Source organism: Mesoplodon densirostris, chromosome 18 (genome assembly GCF_025265405.1).
Source record: "Mesoplodon densirostris isolate mMesDen1 chromosome 18, mMesDen1 primary haplotype, whole genome shotgun sequence".
NCBI classification, from domain to species: domain Eukaryota; kingdom Metazoa; phylum Chordata; class Mammalia; order Artiodactyla; family Ziphiidae; genus Mesoplodon; species Mesoplodon densirostris.
Genome location: NC_082678.1, coordinates 12,118,400 through 12,141,280, shown reverse-complemented (window position 1 = coordinate 12,141,280; position 22,881 = coordinate 12,118,400). Strand labels below are relative to the sequence as shown.

Below are 22,881 nucleotides of genomic sequence, written 5' to 3'. Positions count from 1 at the left end.
CCAGTAGGTAGTTGGGTCCTCTGGTAAAACAGAGTGCTTACAAATAGTTGAGGAAGCCATCCTGACTTAAAAAGATTTTTTGAACAAAAATTAGGCTAAAGGAATCAAGGAGTGAGTTTTGTTTTATCATTTACCTTTTAGTTTGCTCATCCTTATACCTTGTCAGTGGTTTTTGGAGGATTTTCATTGATTCAGCAAGTATTTGAGTGCATATAATATAATAAACTGTAGGAGAGAGAAAAATAAGCCAAACTTTGTCTTCAAGAAATTTACAGCTTAATGGGACATAAAGGGAAGGGTTAGACATCGTGTGAGTATGTTTAATACAAGCAAAATGAGAAGGAACATACAAAACAACTAGAGCCAGTATTGGAAGTGCACAGGAAGGGAGAGATCAAAATCAGATTGTGAGAAAGAAGGAGAAACCAGAAAAGTTTTCACCTGGAGTTGAAATTTGATGAATGGATAAGATTTTGAGGGTCAGTAGTTAGAATAGGGACTTCCCTGGCGTTCCAGTGGTTAAGACTCTGTGCTTCCAGTGCAGGGGGCGCGGGTTAGATCCCTGGTTGGGGAACTAAGATCCTACATGTCGCATGGTACACCAAAGGGGGGAAAAATTCCCAGTAGTTAGAATAATAGCACTTGGGGTGGGGAGAGCATTTTGAATAAAGGCAAAGGCAGAAAAGTCCTGGGCTTATTTGAGGGGACAAAGAGGATGATATTTTCAATGTAGGGGTTAATGAGAGAGAAAGAAGGGATCATGACAGCCTCTGAGTGAGGAATCTATAGAAAAAGATGGAACCTGGATTCAAAATAACCTAAGCTCATTTACTAGGTGACAGGTTAGAACAGGCCACAACTTTTGAGTTGTAGTTTCCCTTTCTGTGGATTTTAGAACATAACTTCCAAACTTTTAAGGGCCAAGCAAAAGACTCTGTGCACAAATTTTGGGGGCACATTATAAAATGCTGTAGATATATTATTTAAATGTGAATACTGTAAATGGAAATAGGCAGAGAGATATATGATACCTGATATAATCTGGCAACTACTTTAGGTGTTCAGGGAGAGGGAGAGATAAGAAAGACATTTGCTTTCTGGATGATTGCAAGCATGTGGTGCAGTTCACAGAACTAGGGAGGTCAAAAGGAAAAAGAGCTGGTTCAGTAGGGAAGCTGATTAATTTCATTTTGAATAAAGATAATTTCAAGTGCTGGTAAGGTATCCAATTGGGTATGTGTGGTAGGCAGTTGAAATGTGGGCTTGGATTTTGAGAGAGGAGTGAGGCTAGACATACAGATTGAGACTCATCAGTATTTACCAAAAGCTTACTAGGTACATAAACTTTCTTATTGACTGAATATTTGTGTCTGTGTCCCCCCATATTTCATATGTTGAAACCCTAATCTGGGAATTCCCTGGTGGTGCAGTGGTTAGGACTCTGCACTTCCACTGCTGGGGGCACGGGTTTGATCCCTGGTTGGGGAACTAAGATCATACAAACCAAAAAAAAAAAAAAAGAAACCCTAATCCCCAGTGTGATGGTATAAGAAGGTGGGGCCTTTGGGAGGTAATTGTGTCATGAAGGTGGAGCCTTCATGATTGGGATTAGTGCCCTTCAAGAGAGATGATACTTCTTTTGGCAATGTGAGGATACAGCAAGAAGGTGGCTGCAAAACAGGAAGGGGATCCTCACCAGACATTGAATTTGCCTGTATCTTGATCTTGGACTTGCCAGCCTCAGAACTGTGAAAAATAAATGTTGTTTAAGCCACCCAGTCTATGTTATTTATTACAGCAACCTGAACTAAGACAGGCTTCTCATCAGGTTGTGAGAAGATCCCTTTCTTGCTGCTTAAGGTACTTGCAACCTGATGGATTAATTTTATTTGAAATTTTAGAGTAGAAAGAATAATAATAGCTAATATTTATTGAGCACTTGCTGTATACGAGGTACTGTTCCAGGTACTGTTCCAGGTGTTTTATGTGTTTCAATTTATTTAATCTTTAAAACAACACTATGAGGTGGCTCCTAGTATTCCTCATTGTAACAGATGAGATATCTGAGGTAAAGAGGCATTAAGTAGTTGTGCAGGGTCACAGGTTAATAAGTGACAGCACCTGGTTCAAACACAGGCATTCTGACTTTTAAGTGTTTCGCTTTATATAGTGCTTATAGCTTAACACTATAGTATGCTGTCTCTGTGAATGTCTCTAGAAAAAGAGGGTAAAGGAGAGAAACCTGGGAGTGGCCAGAAAGTGATGTAACTTTTCCCTAGGTGTAGAATAGTGTTAAGGCTTCATTGCAACTATATTCTTGAATTTTATACTAAGGTTTCCTTCTCTTGGTGTTTTGATGAAGAAAGTAAATTATTGTATGGTTTAGATATACTAAATCAATCTCTTGAGCAGCCACCAGTTAGGAAATGGGTCTGTTTGAATGAAGGTGTCCAGTGAGGAAGGGGCAGTGGCTGTCTCCAGTAGCACTAGCCTGATAATGTTCAGTCTGCAAACTGCATTGGAGGTCCTTAAATCATAGTGAATTTACCATCCTTATGACTGAAGGGTAGTACTTTTATGTATTTTCATCCCCAAATTGGATAAATGAATTCAAGGAAATTTTGATTTAAGATAGCAGAAATGCTTTTAGATAGTTTCTTACAATAACAGCTTCTATAGTTTGCCTGCTACATGCCAAGTACCTGGACTACATGCTTTACATTTATTTCATGCTGAATATGTTGCTTGGCTTTAGCAGAACCTTTTTTTTTTTAAAAAGCGTGTGAACTTATGCCAGAACTTGATTATTATGTTTATAAGAGAAGCTTTATTTTAAAGTTACCTCTGATCACTATAAGGTAAATATTTACAGTTGTGGCTAGAAGAAATAATATCTGCCCTTATTATGTCAAAGTAGATCATTGTTTTTGTGTTGAAAAAGTTTGCACTTAATTTTTTTAAAACTTATTTGTATGCCCTAATCTTGTTTCAGCTTTATTCAGTTAAAAAGTATACTTGTTTGGGAAATTTTTTTGAGTAAAATCTTCATATGTTTGAAAAATTTTTAAAAAGTAGTTAACATGCTTATATATGGAATCTAAAAAAAAAATGGTTCTGATGAACCTAGGGGCAGGACAGGAATAAAGATGCAGACGTAGAGAATGGACCTGAGGACATGGGGAGGGGGAAGGGTAAGCTGGGACGAAGTAAGAGAGTGGCATGGACATGTATACGCTACCAAATGTAAAGTAGCTAGTGGGAAGCAGCTGCATCGCATAGGATCAGCTTGGTGCTTTGTGACCACCTAGAGGGGTGGGATAGAGAGGGTGGGAGGGAGACGCAAGAGGTAGGGGATATGGGGATATATATACACTTACAGCTGATTCACTTTGTTATAAAGCAGAAACTAACACAACATTGTAAAGCAATTATACTCCAATAAAGATGTTAAAAAAAGTAGTTACATTTCATGAAATGTAAATTTTCATGAAGTATTTGGTTAGAATCAAAGTTTGTCTGTGTTTGCCCTTGTTTTGAAAGTAGATATATATATATCTATGAATATGTATATATATATTTTTTATGGTTATTATATGATTTGGCTGCATGCTCACCTGCCATAATAAGTAAGAACTTGCGAGGTGAAAAAAAAAAGTAGTTACTTAAAAGTTGTTTGATATGAGTGAACTGGAAGGGTCATTTTCATTTGGTTAACTTGAGAAACAGTTTTGCCTTTGAAATATTTAAATGGTGACTTTTTTTTTGATAAGAGTATTTACCTCATTTGGTAGAACCTGTATCTTTTAATACATCATCTATATACTAATTATTAATAAATTAACTACCTGCCAGATACTAAATACGTGAAGCTAAACTTAGAGGCCAGTTTGTTTTGTAACATGCATGAAACTGATTGCCTAAAATTCCTTGATTAAATGGCACTGTAACAAGATATTTAGTTAAAGGCAGGTTTAATATGATTGTAGAGGTAAACTATAATCTATTGAAAGAGAGAAATTGCTCATCTTTTGGAGGAGGTCCTTGTGCAACCTGGGTTTCTATTAGCCGTTTTTGTGAACCTGTTTCACCAGTAATTGCTTTAGCAGGTTAAGTTCCTTTAAAAAGGAGGAGCTAACCTGACAGACTATGTTCAATTCTATATATGGTGGTTAAGAGTTTGGATTCTGTGATTAGACTATTTGAATTGGTATCTCCACTTTAGCACTTACAGTGTAATCTTTGGCAAGTCTTTTATGTCTGAACCTCAATTTCTTTATCTCTAAAATGTAGGTAGGGATTTCCCTGGTGGTTCAGTGGTTAAGACTCCTCACTTCCACTGCAGGGGGCACGGGTTCAATCCCTGGTTGGGGAACTAAGATCCCACATGCTGCGTGGCCAAAAAAAAAAAAAGTAAAATGTAGGTAATGGTACTACTTAACTTCACAGAGCGGTTGGTATACACTTGCACATAGTAAATGGTCAATAAATGTTATCCAGTCTTTTTATATTCCTTACTAAAATTACTTTTTATTTAATGTACTATTTAATAAACGGACTTTTACTCTTAACAGCATATGAATAAATATTTTCTTACCAATAAATATTTACATAATTTTTTTTTTTTGCGGTACGTGGGCCTCTCACTGCTGTGGCCTGTCCCACTGCGGAGCACAGGCTCCGGATGTGCAGGCCCAGCGGCCATGGCTCACGGGCCCAGCTGCTCCGCAGCACGCGGGATCCTCCTGGACCAGGGCACGAACCCGTGCCCCCTGCACCGGCAGGTGTACTCTCAACCACTGCGCCACCAGGGAAGCCCTATTTACATAATTTTAATGGCTGTGTAATATTTGCTCATGCTATTTGTCATCCTTAACTATTTCATTATTGTGTAAATAAGGTTATATCTGATATTTCTGATAAGTACAGAATTTTGTAGTAATGCTTTTTTGGGGTAATAACGCTCTTGAATATGAATCTTTGTGTAGTGCTCCTGTTTCAAGCAGCAATAACGGAAACACATAAAAGAATTATATTGTGTACATGTTGTCAGTAGAACTTAAATTTTGTGTTTAGGAGTTGAGATAGAGGTTGTTTCTTGGAATAGAAAGATCTAAATTGTTGTCATGTGCCCATGATCAGGAAGGGTGTATATTGTAGACATTTTTAAAGCACTAGGCCATCCTGTTGGAATTTGTTTAGGAATGCTGTCCTCAACTTCAGTTTTATTTTACAATGTTAATATAAGTTCAGGGTAATCTACTCTGTTGAAAAAGAGTCAGTACAACTTGCAGGAACAGTACTATATTATAAAATCTGTTTTTGTCGGGTGAAGGAAAATGGGATGTCTGAGTGGTTTTTTTCTTTCTCTCAAGCAGCCTCATTCCGATCAGCAGTGTAATTGGAATGCAACTCCAATCTGGAGGAGGAAAGAGAATTTTTGGCAAGAAGATACTGAGCAGTTGGGAGTTTTATTCACATTTAGCATAGGCAGCCATTCATTATGAGTACAACTCAGTAAGAGCAGCAATAGCATTCTATTTCTGCAGCTGGGATTTATACTCTGATATTATTAGATGGTGTGTTGCATATAGATAGCTCTTTTCCAACCAGAAAAAGAAATTATCAGCTTAAATGAAATGATAATATTTATTGCATCTGCACTTCTGCAAATAGTTTCTTCCAATCACTGCCTCAAATAAAATATACTAAAGGGGATTTTTATGAAATTTAAAAAAATTTCTTGAGAAAACAACAAAAAGCACTTATGGCATGATATTATACCTGACCTGCAAGCTCTGAGGGCAAACGACTGTGTCTTATTTATCTTTGTATCTGTAGAATCTATCATTGCACTTGGCACAAAGTGGGTGTTCAGGAAATGTTAATGAAAGAGTGAAGGAGTGCTCCCTTCTCATTAAGCAGCTCAATGTGGTCACGTCTGGGGACTTCCCTGGTGGGTGCAGTGGTTAAGAATCTGTCTGCCAATGCAGGGTTCACAGGTTTGAGCCCTGGTGTGGGAGGATCCCACATGCAGCGGAGCAACTAAGCCCGTGTGCCACAACTACTGAGCCTATGCTTTAGAGCCCATGAGCCACAACTGCTGAAGCCTGTGAGCCACAACTACTGAAGCCTGTGCACCTAGAGCCCGTGCTGCCCAACAAGAGAAGCCACTGCAATGAGAAGCCCACGCACCGCAATGAAGAGTAGTCCCTGCTTGCCGCAACTAGAGAAAGCCTGTGTGCAGGATTGAAGACCCAGCACAGTCAAGAATGAATGAATGAATGAATGAATGAATGAATAAATAAATTTTTAAAAAGATAGTCACATAAATAAATAAGTAAATAAATTTAATTATTAAAAAAAAAAAGATGTTCACATCTCCTTGTGTGTGAAATAGAGAGGAAGTTACCAGTATACCAGCAAGGCTGATCTTGCCTTATTTTGATTATCTCCTCTATCTATTTCAAACCCATCTATCTGCTGAAGAGTAGAATAGCTAGAACAGGTTTTAGGTTTTGGGAGTGTAGACATAAGAATGAGAAATGCTTTGAAGGAATTTGAGAAGGGTAGTAACATCATCAAATTAGTCTAGTAAAATTAATCTAGTGCAGATCTACAGGCTGTGTGAGACATGGTCCCTAATGGAATTTGAAGTAATGGTACTGTGCTGGTATAATGCCACATTTGTAGTTATCAGTGATGATAAATATCTGGAGTCCAGTATAATGTTTTGTCTTAGTACAGAAATTAGTGGAAGGTGATTGAATTATATTCTTAAGAATTCTGCACCTTTCTTTATAAATTATTTCAATAGAAAACTTACTAAACATTAAAAACTTTGAAATATTGATAGCTGTCTAGGAGAAAGTCTACACTCCTTAGCCTTTGTTCTGGCCCCACCCCCCCTTACAGGGTTTCTCTCCTGCTAGTCCTTTCCAGTAATTTAGTGCTTGTCAACATTATTTTTTACCTCTCTCCTGTAATAATCATTTAGAAAACAAAAATGAAAGTTCTGCATGGCTACCCTTCCCAAGCGCCACGATTCCCAATCTTGGCTCAACTTTCTATAGTTTCTGTTACAAAAAATGATAGATTTACAAATATAAATTCATGCAAATATAAATGTAAATTTATACTACAAATATAAAAATCACATTATAACATTATACATATATTCCTCAGGAGATTTTGATATATACCTCCTTAGCTGAGAATTTGTTATGGTGACAAATAGGAGTTTGTCCTAGTGAAATTAATTAATTCATTGAGCATTTACTGAGCTCTTATAATTGGTACCAAGGACAGAAAGAGCGGTGGGCTGTGGTTCTAGTGCCCAGAGTACATTCCCAAGAAAAAGAACAGTGAAGACTCCAAGGGGTAAAAATTTATTTATGTAAACAAATTACCAAAATCTCAAATGGTGCTTGACAATTTCCTTTTAAAATTTACAAGTATGAGTTTTTGCTTCTAGGGTATAAATAATAAAAAGACTGTCTGGAGCTTTTGAGATCTAGTGTTAAAGTTAGCAGTCTGACCAATCTTGATATTTCTTTGTTTTAAATTAGTCTTGTTTCTCTGTGTTATCTTCCTTAGTCTCAGGGTTGCTAAAATTTCTCTTTATAAACTTTGAACCCGACTTTATAGTTCATTCTTCTCTCGATTTTTTCAGTTACTCTTTAAAACTTAGTCATATATTAGCAACATCTTATTTGTGATTAAAAGAAAATTTGTCAAACATGACCTGATGAGTATGTTTTAACTACAGGGAAATGATAACAATGAGATTTCATTAAGTCAAAATTATGATTACTTGCAGATTGGTAATCTGTCACATAGTATAAAAAGTCACCCTTTCAATGAAATTATTTTAGATTATTTTGGAGTTTGTTTTATTCATTTAGCATTTTACTGAGTGCCCATCAAACGCCTGGCGCAGTGTTTGCTTGGTGCAGGAAGATCCCACATGCCGCAGACATGATTTATGCTGGATAGAGTTTACCACCTTTGTAGTTATAAGCAACATTCTAAACTTAAAAACTTACAATAAAGTGTAATGAGTGCCGGTGATAAGTATGGGCTTCTGTGAAAATACAAGTGGGCAGAAGGTTGAGAGAAACACGTTCTAAAAAGCTTCCTTCCCTTTTGAGACCTAAAAGATGAGTAGGTGAAGAAGCCTGGGAAAAATGTTTCAGGCGGAGGGAATGGCACATGAAGGCTGTGGGTGAGAGATGGAATGTATTTGAGAAAGTGAAGGTTTAGTGTGGTTGGATCTTGGACTTGGATTCTTGGAGGGGAGGGGTGGTGATGGAAGATGAGGTCAGAGAGGTAAGCAGGAGCAAGGGCCTGATGGGTTTTTAAACCAAATAGGTTTTGGGCAAGACCTTGGCAATGTTCTGAGGATGGAGGTCAGTAGAGGAGACAAGAGGGACAAGTTTCCTGAGAAAGTGGTAGGTTGGGTATGCGATCCAGAGCACAGGTGGAAAGATTGTTTTGGGGAATGTTTTAAGCATGTTTTAGAATGTTATTAGGAGGGGAAATGGATGGAAGGAATTAAATTATATTTTTAGAAAGATCACTTTAGGGGCTTCCCTGGTGGTGCAGTGGTTGAGAGTCCGCCTGCCGATGCAGGGGACACGGGTTCGTGCCCTGGTCCGGAAGGATCCCACATGCCGCGGAGCGGCTGGGCCCATGAGCCATGGCCACTGAGGCTGTGCTTCCGGAGCCTGTGCTCTGCAACGGGAGAGGCCACAGCAGTGAGAGGCCCTCGTACCGAAGGAAAAAAAAAAAAAAGATCACTTTAGGTCCAGTGTGGAGAGCTGATTGGAGGCAGTTGAGGCTTAAGGCAGGGGACTGATGGGGAGGCTGTTGTAATGACCTAAACAGTAGTTGATGGTGGCCTGGACTAGGTTGATGGCACTGGTAATAGGGAGAAGTGGACAGACAAAGGATATTTCAGAGGCAGAGTTGATTAGAATTGGTAATTGCCAGGAGGTGGGGAGGGGGAGGAGTAGTGAAGGTTGCTGTGGAAGTTTCTGACTAGGGCAGTGGAGTAGAAAGCAAGGATATTTATTGAAAGTAAACTGGAGAAGGAGTTTGAGGAAAGGGGGGTGGGATGGTGATTTTAATTTGAGGGCATATTTAGTGTGCCTGTGTGGACCTGGCGTTCAACAAAGAGCTAAGGGTTGGGTTTATAGATTGAGGTTTCATCAAAATAGTAAAGACCAGGGAGAATGTATGGAAAAGTGGCTCTTCAAATTTATTTTTCAAGACGGGAGGAGGAGCTTTGTCAAACTGTTAAACTGTGAACTTTCTCCCCAGAAAAGCACACGTGCATATAACAGTTTTTGTTTTTATTTTGTTTTTCTTTCCCACTATGGTTTATTACAGGATATTGAATATAGTCCCCTGTGCTATACAGTAGGACCTTGTTTATCTGTTTTATATATAGTAGATTGTATCTGCTAATCCCAAACTCCTAATTTATCCCTCCCCACCGCCTTTCTCTTTTGGTAACCATAAGTTTGTTTTCTATGTCTGTGAGTCTGTTTCTGTTTTATAAATAAGTTCATTTGTATTATATTTTATTTTTTAAAAAATATTTATTTCTTTATTTGGTTGTGCTAGGTCTTAGTTGCAGCAGGCTCCTAAGTTGTGGCTCTCGGCTCCTTAGTTGTGGCTTGCGAACTCTTAATTGCGGCATGCATGTGGGATCTAGTTCCTTGACCAGGGATCGAACCCAGGCCCCCTGCGTTGGGAGTGCAGAGTCTTAACTACTGTGCCACCAAGGAGGTCCCTGTATTATATTTTAGATTCCACATATAAGTGATAGCATATGGTATTTGTCTTTCTGCTTTACTTCACTTAATATGATAATCTCTAAGTCCATCCATGTAGTTGCAAATGGCCTTATTTCATTCTTTTTTATGGCCGAGTAGTATTCCAGAGTGTGTGTGTGTGTGTGTGTGTATCACATCTTTTTTCTTTCTTTTTAAAATTAATTAATTAAATTTATTTTTTATTAAAAGAATTTTTTATTTTTATTTTTTTATTTTTTAAATTTCGTATTTATTTATTTTTATACAGCAGGTTCTTATTAGTTATCCATTTTGTACATATTAGTGTATATATGTCAATCCCAATCTCCCAATCATCCCCCCACCCCCCCACCACTTTCCCCCCTTGGTGTCCATACGTTTGTTCTTTACATCTGTGTCTCTATTTCTGCCCTGAAAACTGGTTCATCTGTACCATTTTTCTAGCTTCCACATATATGCATTAATATATGATATTTGTTTTTCTCTTTCTGACTTACTTCACTCTGTATAACAGTCTCTAGATCCATCCACGTCTCTACCAATGACCCAATTTCGTTCCTTTTTATGGCTAAGTAATATTCCATTATATATATGTACCACATCTTCTTTATCCTCATCTGTCAATGGGCATTTAGGTTGCTTCCATGACCTGGCTATTGTAAATAGTGCTGCAATGAACATTGGGATGCATGTGTCTTTTTGAATTATGGTTTTCTCTGGGTATATGCCCAGTAGTGGGATTGCTGGGTCATATGGTAATTCTATTTTTAGTTTTTTTAAGGAACATCCATACTGTTCTCCATAGTGGCTGTATCAATTTACATTCCCACCAACAGTGCAAGAGGGTTCCCTTTTCTCCACACCCTCTCCAGCATTTGTTGTTAGTAGATTTTCTGATGATGCCCATTCTGACTGGTGTGAGGTGATACCTCACTGTAGTTTTGATTTGCATTTCTCTAATAATTAGTGACGTTGAGCAGCTTTTCATGTGCTTCTTGGCCATCTGTATGTCTTCTTTGGAGAAATGTCTATTTAGATCTTCTGCCCATTTTTGGATTGGGTTGTTTGTTTTTTTAATATTGAGTTGTATGAGCTGTTTATATATTTTAGAGATTAATCCTTTGTCCGTTGATTCGTTTGCAAATATTTTCTCCCATTCTGAGGGTTGTCTTTTCGTCTTGTTTATGGTTTCATTTGCTGTGCAAATGCTTTAAACTTTCATTAGGTCCCATTTGTTCATTTTTGTTTTTATTTCCATTACTCTAGGAGGTGGATCAAAAAATCTTGCTGTGATTTATGTCAAAGAGTGTTCTTCCTATGTTTTCCTCTAAGAGTTTTATAGTGTCCGGTCTTACATTTAGGTCTCTAATCCATTTTGAGTTTATTTTTGTGTGTGGTGTTAGGGAGTGTTCTACTTTCATTCTTTTACGTGTAGCTGTTCAGTTTCCCCAACACCACTTGTTGAAGAGACCGTCTTTTCTCCATTGTATATCCTTGCCTCCTTTGTCATAGATTAGTTGACCATAGGTGCGTGGGTTTATCTCTGGGCTTTCTGTCATGTTCCATTGATCTGTATTTCTGTTTTTGTGCCAGATACTGTCTTGATGCCAGCTATTGTCTTGATTACTGTAGCCTTGTAGTATAGCTGAAGTCAGGGAGTCTGATTCCTCTAGGTCCGTTTTTTTCCTTCAAGATTGCTTGGCTCTTTGGGGTCTTTTGTGTCTCCATACAGATTTTAAGATTTTTTGTTCTAGTTCTGTAAAAAATGCCATTGGTAATTTGATAGGGATTGCATTGAATCTGTAGATTGCTTTGGGTAGTATAGTCATTTTCACAATATTGATTCTTCCAATCCAAGAACATGGTATATCTCTCCATCTGTTTGTATCATCTTTAATTTCTTTCATCAGTGTCGTATAGTTTTCTGCATACAGGTCTTTTGTCTCCCTAGGTAGGTCTATTCCTAGGTATTTTATTCTTTTTGTTGCTGTGGTAAATGGGAGTGTTTCCTTAATTTCTCTTTCAGATTTTTCACCATTAGTGTGTAGGAATGCAAGAGATTTCTGTGCATTAATTTTGTATCCTGCAACTTTACCAAATTCATTGATTAGCTCTAGTAGTTTTCTGGTGGCATCCTTAGGATTCTCTATGTATAGTATCATGTCATCTGCAAACAGTGACAGTTTTACGTCTTCTTTTCCAGTTTGTATTCCTTTTATTTCTTTTTCTTCTCTGATTGCCATGACTAGCACTTCCAAAACTATGTTGAATAATAGTTTTGAGAGTGGACATCCTTGTCTTGTTCTTGATCTTAGAGGGAATGCGTTCAGTTTTTCACCATTGAGAATGATGTTTGCTATGGGTTTGTCATATATAGCCTTTATTATGTTGAGGTAGGTTCCCTCTATGCCCACTTTCTGGAGAGTTTTTATCATAAATGGGTGTTGAATTTTGTCAAAAGCTTTTTCTATATCTATTGAGATGATCATATGGTTTTTTGTTTTTTTTTACGGTACGTGGGCCTCTCACTGTTGTGGCCTCTCCTGTTGCAGAGCATAGGCTCTGGACGCGCAGGCTCAGTCAGTAGCCATGGCTCACGGGCCTAGCCTCTCCGCGGCATGTGGGACCTTCCCGGACCGGGGCACGAACCCGTGTCCCCTGCATCGGCAGGCGGACTCTCAACCACTGCACCACCAGGGAAGCCCCGATCATATGGTTTTTATTCTTCAGTTTGTTAATATGGTGTATCACGTTGATTGATTTGCATGCATTGAAGAATCCTTGCATCCCTGGGATAAACCCCACTTGATCATGGTGTATGATCCTTTTAGTGTGTTGTTGTATTCTTTTTTTAAAAATTTTATTTATCTTTGGCTTTGTTGGTTCTTCGTTGCTGTGCGCAGGCTTTCTCTAGTTGCAGCGAACGGGGGCTACTCTTCATTGCACTGTGCGGGCTTCTCATTGTGGTGGCTTCTCATTGCGGAGCACGGGCTCTAGGTGCACGGGCTTCAGTAGGTGTGCCACGCAGGCTCAGTAGTTGTGGCTCCTGGACTTAGTTGCTCCGCAGCATGTGGGATCTTCCTGGACCAGGGCTCAAACCCGTGTCCCCTGTATTGGCAGGTGAGTTCTTAACCACTGCGCCAGCAGGGAAGCCCGTGTTGTTGGATTCTAATTGCTAGTATTTTGTTGAGGATTTTTGCATCTATATTCATCAATGATATTGGTCTGTAATTTTCTTTTTTTTTGTAGTATCTTTGTCTGGTTTTGGTATCAGGGTGATGGTGGCCTCATAGAATGAGTTTGGGAGTGTTCCTTCCTCTGCAATTTTTTGGAAGAGTTTGAGAAGGATGGGTGTTAGCTCTTCTCTAAATGTTTGATAGAATTCACCTGTGAAGCCATCTGGTCCTGGACTTTTGTTTGTTGGAAGATTTTAAATCACAGTTTCAATTTCCTTGTGCTTGGTCTGTTCATATTTTCTATTTCTTCCTGGTTCAGTCTTGGAAGTTTATACCTTTCTAAGAATTTGTCCATTTCTTCCAGGTTGTCCATTTTATTGGCATAAAGTTGCTTGTAGTAGTCTCTTAGGATGCTTTGTATTTCTGTGGTGTCTGTTGTAACTTTCTGTTTTCATTTCTAATTTTATTGATATATGTCCTCTCCCTCTTTTTCTTGATGAGTCTGGCTAATGGTTTATCAATTTTGTTTATCTTCTCAAAGAACCAGCTTTTACTTTTATTGATCTTTGCTATTGTTTTCTTTGTTTCTGTTTCATTTATTTCTGCTCTGATCTTTTTTTTTTTTTTTTTTTTTTCTTTTTGCGGTATGTGGGCCTCTCACTGTTGTGGCCTCTCCCGTTGCGGAGCACAGGCTCCGGATGCGCAGGCCCAGCAGCCATGGCTCACGGGCCCAGCCGCTCCGCGGCATATGGGATCCTCCCAGACCGGGGCACGAACCCGTATCCCCTGCATCGGCAGGCGGACTCTTAACCACTGCGCCACCAGGGAGGCCCTCTGCTCTGATCTTTATGATTTCTTTCCTTCTACTAACTTTGGGTTTTGTTTGTTTTCTTTAGTTCCTTTAGGTGTAAAGTTAGATTGATTATTTGAGATTTTTCTTGTTTCTTGAGGTAGGCTTGTATTGCTATAAACTTCCCTCTTAGAACTGCTTTTGCTGCATCCCATAGGTTTTGGATCATCGTGTTTTTGTTGTAATTTGTCTCTAGGTATTTATTGATTTCCTCTTTGATTTCTTCAGTGATCTCTTTGTTATTTAGTAACGTATTGTTTAGCCTCCATATGTTTGTGTTTTGTACATTGTTTTCCCTGTGATTGATTTCTAATCTCGTAGTGTTGTGGTCAGAAAAGATGCTTGATATGATTTCAATTTTCTTAAGTTTACTGAGGCTTGATTTGTGACCCAGGATGTGATCTATCCTGGAGAATGTTCCATGTGCACTTGAGAAGAAAGTGTAATCTGCTTTTGGATGGAATGTCCTATAAATATCAATTAAATCTATCTAGTCTGTTGTGTCATTTAAACCTTGAGTTTCCTTATTAATTTTCTGTCTGGATGATCTGTCCATTGGTGTAAGTGAGGTGTTAAAGTCCCCCACTATTATTGTGTTACTGTCGATTTCCTCTTTTATAGCTGTTAGCAGTTGCCTTATGTGTTGAGGTGCTCCTATGTTGGGTGCATATATATTTATAATTGTTATATCTTCTTCTTGGATTGATCCTTGATCATTATGTAGTGTCCTTCCTTGTCTCTTGTAACATTCTTTATTTTAAAGTCTATTTTATCTGATATGGGTATTGCTACTCCAGCTTTCTTTTGATTTCCATTTGCGTGGAATATCTTTTTCCATCCCCTCACTTTCAGTCTGTATGTGTTCCTAGGTCTGAAGTGGGTGTCTTGTAGACAGCATATATGGGTCTTGTTTTTGTATCCATTCAGCCAGTCTGTGTCTTTTGGTTGGAGCATTTAATCCATTCACGTTTAAGGTAATTATCGATATGTATGTTCCTATTACCATTTTCTTTTTTTTTTTTTTTTTTTTTTGCGGTACATGGGCCTCTCACTGCTGTGGCCTCTCCTGCTGCGGAGCACAGGCTCCGGATGAACAGGCTCAGCGGCCATGGCTCTCGGGACCAGCCACTCCACAGCATGTGGGATCTTCCTGGACCGGGGCACGAACCCGTGTCCCCTAGCATTGGCAGGCGGACTCTCAACCACTGTGCCACCAGGGAAGCCCCACCATTTTCTTAATTGTTATGGTTTTTTTTTTTTTTTTTTTTGTGGTATACGGGCCTCTCACTGCTGTGGCCTCCCCCACCGCGGAGCACAGGCTCCGGATGCGCAGGCCCAGCAGCCATGGCTCACGGGCCCAGCCGCTCTGCGGCATATGGGATCCTCCCAGACCGGGGCACGAACCCGTATCCCCTGCATCGGCAGGCGGACTCTCAACCACTGTGCCACCAGGGAGGCCCTGGGTTTGTTTTTGTAGGTCCTTTTCTTCTCTTGTGTTTCCCACTTAGAGAAGTTCCTTTAGCATTTGTTGTAGAGCTGGTTTGGTGGTGCTGAATTCTCTTAGCTTTTGCTTTTCTGTAAAGCTTTTGATTTTTCTCTCGAATCTGAATGAGATCCTTGCTGGGTAGAGTAATCTTGGTTGTAGGTTCTTCCCTTTCATCACTTTAAATATATCATGCCACTCCCTTCTGGCTTGTAGAGTTTCTGCTGAGAAATCAGCTGTTAACCTTATTGGGAGTTCCCTTGTATGTTACTTGTCATTTTTCCCTTGTTGCTTTCAATAATTTTTCTTTGTCTTTAAATATTGTCAGTTTGATTACTATGTGTCTTGGCATGTTCCTCCTTGGGTTTATCCTGCCTGGGACTCTCTGCACTTCCTGGACTTGGGTGGCTATTTCCTTTCCCATGTTAGGGAAGTTTTTGACTATAATCTCTTCAAATATTTTCTCAGGTCCTTCCTCTCTCTCTTCTCCTTCTGGGACCCCTATAATGTGAATGTTGTTGCGTTTAATGTTGTCCCAGCGGTCTCTTAGGCTGTCTTCTTTTCTTTTCATTCTGTTTTCTTTATTCTGTTCCACAGCATTGAATTCCACCATTCTGTCTTCCAGGTCAGTTATCCATTCTTCTGCCTCAGTTACTCTGCTATTGATTCCTTCTAGTATATTTTTCATTTCAATTATTGTATTGTTCATCTCTGTTTGTTCTTTAATTCTTCTAGGTGTTTGTTCTTTAATTCTTCTTGGTCTTTGTTAAACATTTCTTGCATCTTCTCGATCTTTGCCTCCATTCTTTTTCTGAGGTCCTGGATCATCTTCACTATCACTATTCTGAATTCTTTTTCTGGAAGGTTGCCTATCTCCACTTTGTTTAGTTGTTTTTCTGGGGTTTTATCTTGTTCTTTCATGTGGTACATAGTCCTCTGCCTTTTCATTTTGTATATCTTTCTGTGAATGTGGTTTTTGTTCCAGAGGTTGCAGGATTGTAGTTCTTCTTGCTTCTGCTCTATCACTTCTTTTTCATCCATTTATCTGTTGATGGACATTTAGGTTGCTTCCATGTCTTGGCTGTTGTAAATAGTGCTATGAACACTGGGGTAAATGTATCTTTTCTCATTAGTTTTCTCCAGATACATGCCCAGGAGTGGAATTGCTGAATCATATGGCAGATAATAAGTTTTTTGAGGAATCTCCGTACTGTTTCCCATAGTACCTGCACCAACTTACATTCCCACCAATAGTGTAGGAGAGTTCCCTTTTCTCCACACCCTCTCCAGCATTTGTTATTTGTAGACTTTTTAGTGATGGCCATTTTGACCAGTGTGATATGATACCTCATTGTAGTTTTGATTTTCATTTCTCTAATAATTAATGATGTTGAACATCTTTCCATATACCTGTTGGCCATGTGTATGTCTTCTTTGGAGAAATGTCTATTTAGATTACTGCCCTTTTTTTTTTTTTTTTTTTGCGGTACACGGGCCTCTCACTGTTGTGGCCTCTCCCGTTGCGGAGCACAGGCTCCGGATGCACAGGCTCAGTGGCCGTGGTTCACAGGCCCAGCTGCTCCGTGGCATGTGGGATCTTCCCAGACTGGGGCAGGAATCTGTGTCCCCTGCATCGGCAGGCGGACTCTCAACCACTGCGCCACCAGCGAAGCCGTCTGCCCATTTTTTTTTTTTTTTTTTTGCGGTATGCGGGCCTCTCACTGTTGTGGCCTCCCCGTTGCGGAGCACAGGCTCCGGACGCGCAGGCTCCGGACGCGCAGGCTCAGCGGCCATGGCTCACGGGCCCAGCCGCTCCGCGGCATATGGGATCCTCCCAGACCGGGGCACGAACCCGTATCCCCTGCATCAGCAGGCGGACTCTCAACCACTTGCGCCACCAGGGAGGCCCCCTCTGCCCATTTTTTGATTAGGTTGTTTGATTTTTTGTTATTGAGTTGTATGAGCTGTTTGTATATTTTGGAAATTAAGCCCCTGTCAGTTGCATTGTTAGCAAATATTTTCTCCTATTCCGTAGATTGTCTTTTTGTTTTGTTTATGATTTCCTTTGCTGTGTAAAAGCTTATAAATTTGATTAGGTCCCATTTGTTTATTTTTGCTTTTATTTCTGTTGTCTTGGAGACTGACCTAATAAAACATTGGTATGATTTATGTCAGAGAATGCTTTGCCTTTGTTCTCTTCTAGGAGTTTTATGGTGTTGTCTTATATTTAAATTTTAAGCCATTTTTTTTTCTTTTTTTTTTTTGCAGTATGTGGGCCTCTCACTGTTGTGGCCTCTCCCGTTGTGGAGCACAGGCTCCAGACGCGCAGGCCCAGCGGCCATGGCTCACGGGCCTAGCCGCTCCACAGCATGTGGGATCCTCCCAGACCGGGGCACGAACCCATGTCCCCTGCATCAGCAGGCAGACTCTCAACCACTGCGCCACCAGGGAAGCCCTTTAAGCCATTTTAAGTTTATTTTTGTGTATGGTGTGAGGGAGTGTTCTAACTTCATTGATTTACATTTGGCTGTCCAGTTTTCCCAACACCGCTTGCTGGTGTTTTCTCCATTGTATATTCTTGCCTTCTTTGTTGACGAGTAATTGAACATAGGTTTGTGGGTTTATTTCAGGGCTCTCTCTTCTGTTCCATTGATCCATATGTCTGTTTTTTGGCCAATACTGCACTGTTTTGATTACTGTAGCTTTGTAGTATTGTCTGAAGTCTGGGAGCATTATGCCTTAGGATTGCTTTGGCAATTCTGAGTCTTTTACAGTTCTATATAAATTTTAGGATTATTTGTTATAGTTCTGTGAAAAATGTTATGGGTAATTTGATAAGGATAACATTAAATCGTAGATTGCCTTGAGTAGTATGGCCATTTTAACAGTGTTATTTCTTCCAGTCCAAGACCATGGGATATCTTTCCATTTCTTTGAATCGTCTTCAATTTCCTTTATCAATGTTTTATAGTTCTCAGCATATAAGTCTTTCACCTCCTTGGTCAGGTTTATTACCAAGGTTTTTTTTTTTTTTTGATGCAATTTTAAAGGGAATATTTTTTTTTACTTGCCTTTTCTGATATTTCTTTGTTAGTATAAAGAAATGCAACAGATTTCTGTATGTTAATCTTGCATCCTGCTACCTTGCTGAGTTCGTTTATCACTTCTAGTGGTTTTTGTGTGAGTCTTTAGAGTTTTCTATATCTGGTATCATGTCATCTGCACCAATCCTCTGTTGAATAGAAGTGGTGAGAGTGGGCATCCTTGTCTTGTTCCAGATTTTAGCAGGAAGTCTTTCAGCTTTTCACCATTGGGTATTATGTTGACTGTGGTTTTGTCATAAATAGCTTTTATGATGTTGAGATATGTTCCCTCTGCTGTTTTTATCATGAATGGATGTTGAATTCTATCAAATGTTTTTTCTGCACCTATTAAGATGATCATGTGTTTTTTTTTTGTCTTTTGGTGATGTAGTGTATCACATTGATTGATTTTCATATGTTGAACCATCCTTGTGATCCTGGGATGAATCCAACTTGATCATGTGGTTTCAGTTTGCTAATATTTTGTTGAGCATATTAGCAGTTTACATATAATTCTGAGGTTTACAGGATGGATATCTGTGCTCCTTGGTTTATAGAGTAAAAGAGGACCTAAAGTAAAGCCCTGAAGAACCTCAAGTTTCATGGGTGGAGCAAAGGAAAAAGATCTGGCAGAAAAGACTTTGAATGAATTTTATGCTTGGTGTAAAACCAGGTGAATGTGGTGTTAAACAGAAACCAAAAGAAGAGAGGGGTTTTAGAAGCGGGAGTAGTCAGTAGTGGCAAATACCCCTCAGGGGTCAAGTACGATAAAGAATGAAAAGTGTCCGTTGGATGCATTTATTAATTAGGTCCCCAGGGCTTCGGAGAAGCAGTATAGGGGCAATGGTGAGAGTGGAAGCCAAATTGCAGTGGATTGAGGCATTAGTGGATATAAAGAAGTGAAGTCACGAAGTGTAGACAGTGTTTTAAAGTAGTTTCATGATGAAGGAAAAGAGGTAGGATGGTGGCTGGAGTGGGGAGGCATGGGCAAGACTTGAATATTTTTAAATACTGATGAGGCAATTGGTAGAGGAAGTGGTGGGACAAGTTCTTGAGAAAGTGGTGGGTTAGGTATGAGATCCAGAGTACAGGCAGAAGGATGGTGTTAGGAGAGTAGACATTGCAAGTGGAAGGAAGAAAAAAAGAATGAGTGTTGAAACAGTACGTTTGTAGGTTTAGTGACAAGAAGTTGGAGGACTTCCCATATATTTTCTATTTCTTTTAAGTAGGGTGTGCATTTATTTTACATCTTGAATCTTAGGATGGTGGTTAAAAATTATGAATGCCTCATCAATACTGGAGATTATAATTTGGATTTATGTATGTGTTGTATATGTATTGATCCTGAGTGTTCTGTTCAGTTTATATGATGATAATAAAAGTTTAGAGAGGAGTTCTTCTTTTTTTAAAAAAACGTTTAATCAGATCCAATACCAGGTTCTATTTGACAACAGCACCCACCCTCTTGGTTTTCTGTCTTTTTTTTTTTTTTTTTTTTTTTGGCCACACTGCACGGCATGTGGGATCTTAGTTCCCCAACCAGGGATTGAACCTGTGTCCCCTGCAGTGGAAGCACAAAGTCTTAACTACTGGACCGCCAGAGAAGTCCCTAGGGAAGAGTTCTTCTAAATCAAGTTTCTGATTTGGTACTCCGAGTTATAGCCTTAGCTTTCATGATTGAGTTTTTATGTTTTTAAACTATGACAGGGCCTAAGAGACTCTGACTAGTAAATCAGTATCTTGTGCTTACTTCATAATTTTATTCATTTACTGATGGCATCTGTGTTCAGAATGATTTTTATTTGAACTTTTCAAGTGATTAGTTATATTTAGACTTGTTCCCAAGGTTTATGTTAAATGAATTTTTATACTAAAATTTTTATACTAAACTTCCAGTAAGTGTAACTAATTGAACAGACCATTTAAACTGTGAGTAGAAGGGGGTAGAAGTTAACCCAACATTACTTTCATAGATATTTTATAAATTAAAATATGAATATTTGGAAATTGGTGGTTTCCCTTCACTTGTAACAAGTTTGGATTAACGAAGTTAATGACTGTATAAACAGTGATTTTTAAATTGACATGCAATTCACATACTGTAAAATTCATCCCTCTAAAGCATGCAATTCAATGGTTTTAATATATTCACAAGGTTGTGCAGCCATTACTGTGTAAGTGATAATTTAATGCAAGGTAATCCAGAGAATGTGGATTTGGGATAGCTATCTCAATATATTAACTTAATTTTTGGAAGGTATAGTAGATCTCTCTTGTCATTGAGCCGATGTTTCTGTGGAGTTTAGATGGAGAGTAAATAACAGAATGTCATTTAAAAAAAAATGTCACCAGTATCAATTAAGCTTTGTTTTCTTGTGATCCTCTTCAGTATAAAATTATTTTACCCTTAAAAAAAATATATATATATATATAAAACCGCCAGTTTACATATTTCCTCCTTAGAACTATATTTTTCCCTTGCCACCAAGCTACTCTGAGACTAGATCTTGATGGAAGACAGGAAGTGGTTCTTTATTAGAATACCAGATTTATAAACTTTCTTGCCCTCAGCTGTTACTGGTGATCATTGCTAAAGTTGCCACCACTGGTTCAACTGTCTTTTGCTAGTCTTTAATCAAAGATTGTGATCATATCTCATACCTTGCTATAGTTAGTGTTTAATTATTATTCACTGGTATTTTCAGTGTTTCAAAATGAAACTTTGACAATGCAGTCTCACCATTTTAATTCTTCCCATGTATTTTTTGTTTCCTTTACAGTACTCTGTGCAAAAAACTTGGTGAAAAAGGATTTTTTCCGTAAGTAAATTAACTTTAAATCTTGTATGTTGTGTGTAGATTCTTTGGAAAGCATTTTCAGAATTGTCTGGTTTAGGGATTTCTCTATTCAGAAATATACTCAGTATTGTTTTATGAATTCTTTGATTCAGAGGCTTTTGGCATCACATGTTTTAAAGATGACTTTGTGTTCCTTAGCCCCTTTCCCTTTATCCACCGCCCCCCCATATTTGTGTGAAACGTGTGTGTAGGTGTGTATATGCAGACGAATGTAATGTATATTGAAGGTGTGCATACTACTAGATTTCTAGAAAAGGTTTGAGATTATTTCGTAAACACTTTTTCCCCTAACATTTTATAGGAAATTTTACCCATGCATTCAGGAGTCATTGGAAGGCAGAGAAGTCATTTAGCCTGCTTGGAATTTCCGGAGTATAGGAAAGAAATCTCTGCCACATTTGATTGTAGAATCTCTTATGTCTCAGACTCCAAAATAGACATTTAGGTCCCATATTTGCAGTCTCTTTGCCAATCTGTTGTGGAAAGTTTTGTGGCTTTATTTAGGATTAAGTTTTGTGAGGGAAGATTGGGAAGTACCCTTCACGTGTGTGTGTATACCCTATAATATTATACTTCACATTCGCTTTAAATTATTTTGTAAAAATGATATAAATTTTGGACTTCCCTGGTGGCTCAGTGGTTAAGAATCCGCTTACCATTGTGGTGGTCATGGGTTTGATCCCTGGCCTGGGAAGATCCCACATGCAGTGGAGCAACTAAGCCCATGTGCCACAACTACTGAGCCTGTGCTCTAGAGCCCCTGCGAGCCACAACTACTGAGCCAGCATGCCACAACTACTGAAGCCCATGTGCCTAGAGTCCATGCTCCGCAACAAGAGAAGCCACCACAATGAGAAGCTGGTGCACCGCAACAAAGAGTAGACCCTGCTCAACGCAACTAGAGAAAGCCCGCGTGCAGCAACGAGGACCCAAAGCAGCCATAAATAAATAAATAAACAAATAAATTTTAAAAAGATGTGCTTTTCAGTAAAAAAAAAAAAAAAAAAACACAAAAGAGTCCAAGCCAGCAAAAATTTTTTTTGAATTTTTGAATTTTATTTAATTTATTTTTTTATACAGCAGGTTCTTATTAGTTATCTATTTTATACATATTAGTGTATATATGTCAGTCCCAATCGCCCAGTTCATCACACCACCACCACCCCGCCCCGCCAGTTTCTCCCCTTGGTGTCCATACGTTTTAAGCCAGCAAAATTTGATAAATAAAAATATTTGAAGTTAGAAATAGAGAAGTTCATTAGATTTTTAGATTCAGGTCCTGTCAGCCAGCAAAAACTGGCTATGTATGCTGTCTAATTTAATATCTGACTTAGTTAATTTTCAAGTGTTTGATTAAAAGAAGTAATAAGCTCTTGATATATTTTTAAATCATACTTAATTCATTCCACTTGAAATTTTATTACTTACAGTCTTCCTAGAGTAGAACCTGAATTAAAGTTTATAAAATAGCGTAAACTATGTAATTGAAAAATTATGCTTATATGGGAAAGCAATTAAATAGGATAATCTGAGACATAATTAAGCAGTCCAGTTTATGTACCATGTGCCTTCTACTCCATAGCATGTCGCAGGAGGAGAGGCCAGTGACCTCTCTC

The 22,881-nt window shown here is 38.8% G+C and overlaps 1 protein-coding gene across 1 annotated transcript in view; it reads left to right on the top strand.

Moving 5' to 3' along the window:
* Nucleotides 1-22,881, top strand: part of SMURF2 (SMAD specific E3 ubiquitin protein ligase 2) — a 131,050-nt gene that overhangs the window by 52,116 nt on the left and 56,053 nt on the right. The window contains exon 2 of the mRNA XM_060080366.1: nucleotides 21,188-21,226. Coding sequence (XP_059936349.1) covers nucleotides 21,188-21,226 — 39 coding nt within the window. The remainder of the gene's footprint in view (nucleotides 1-21,187; nucleotides 21,227-22,881) is intronic.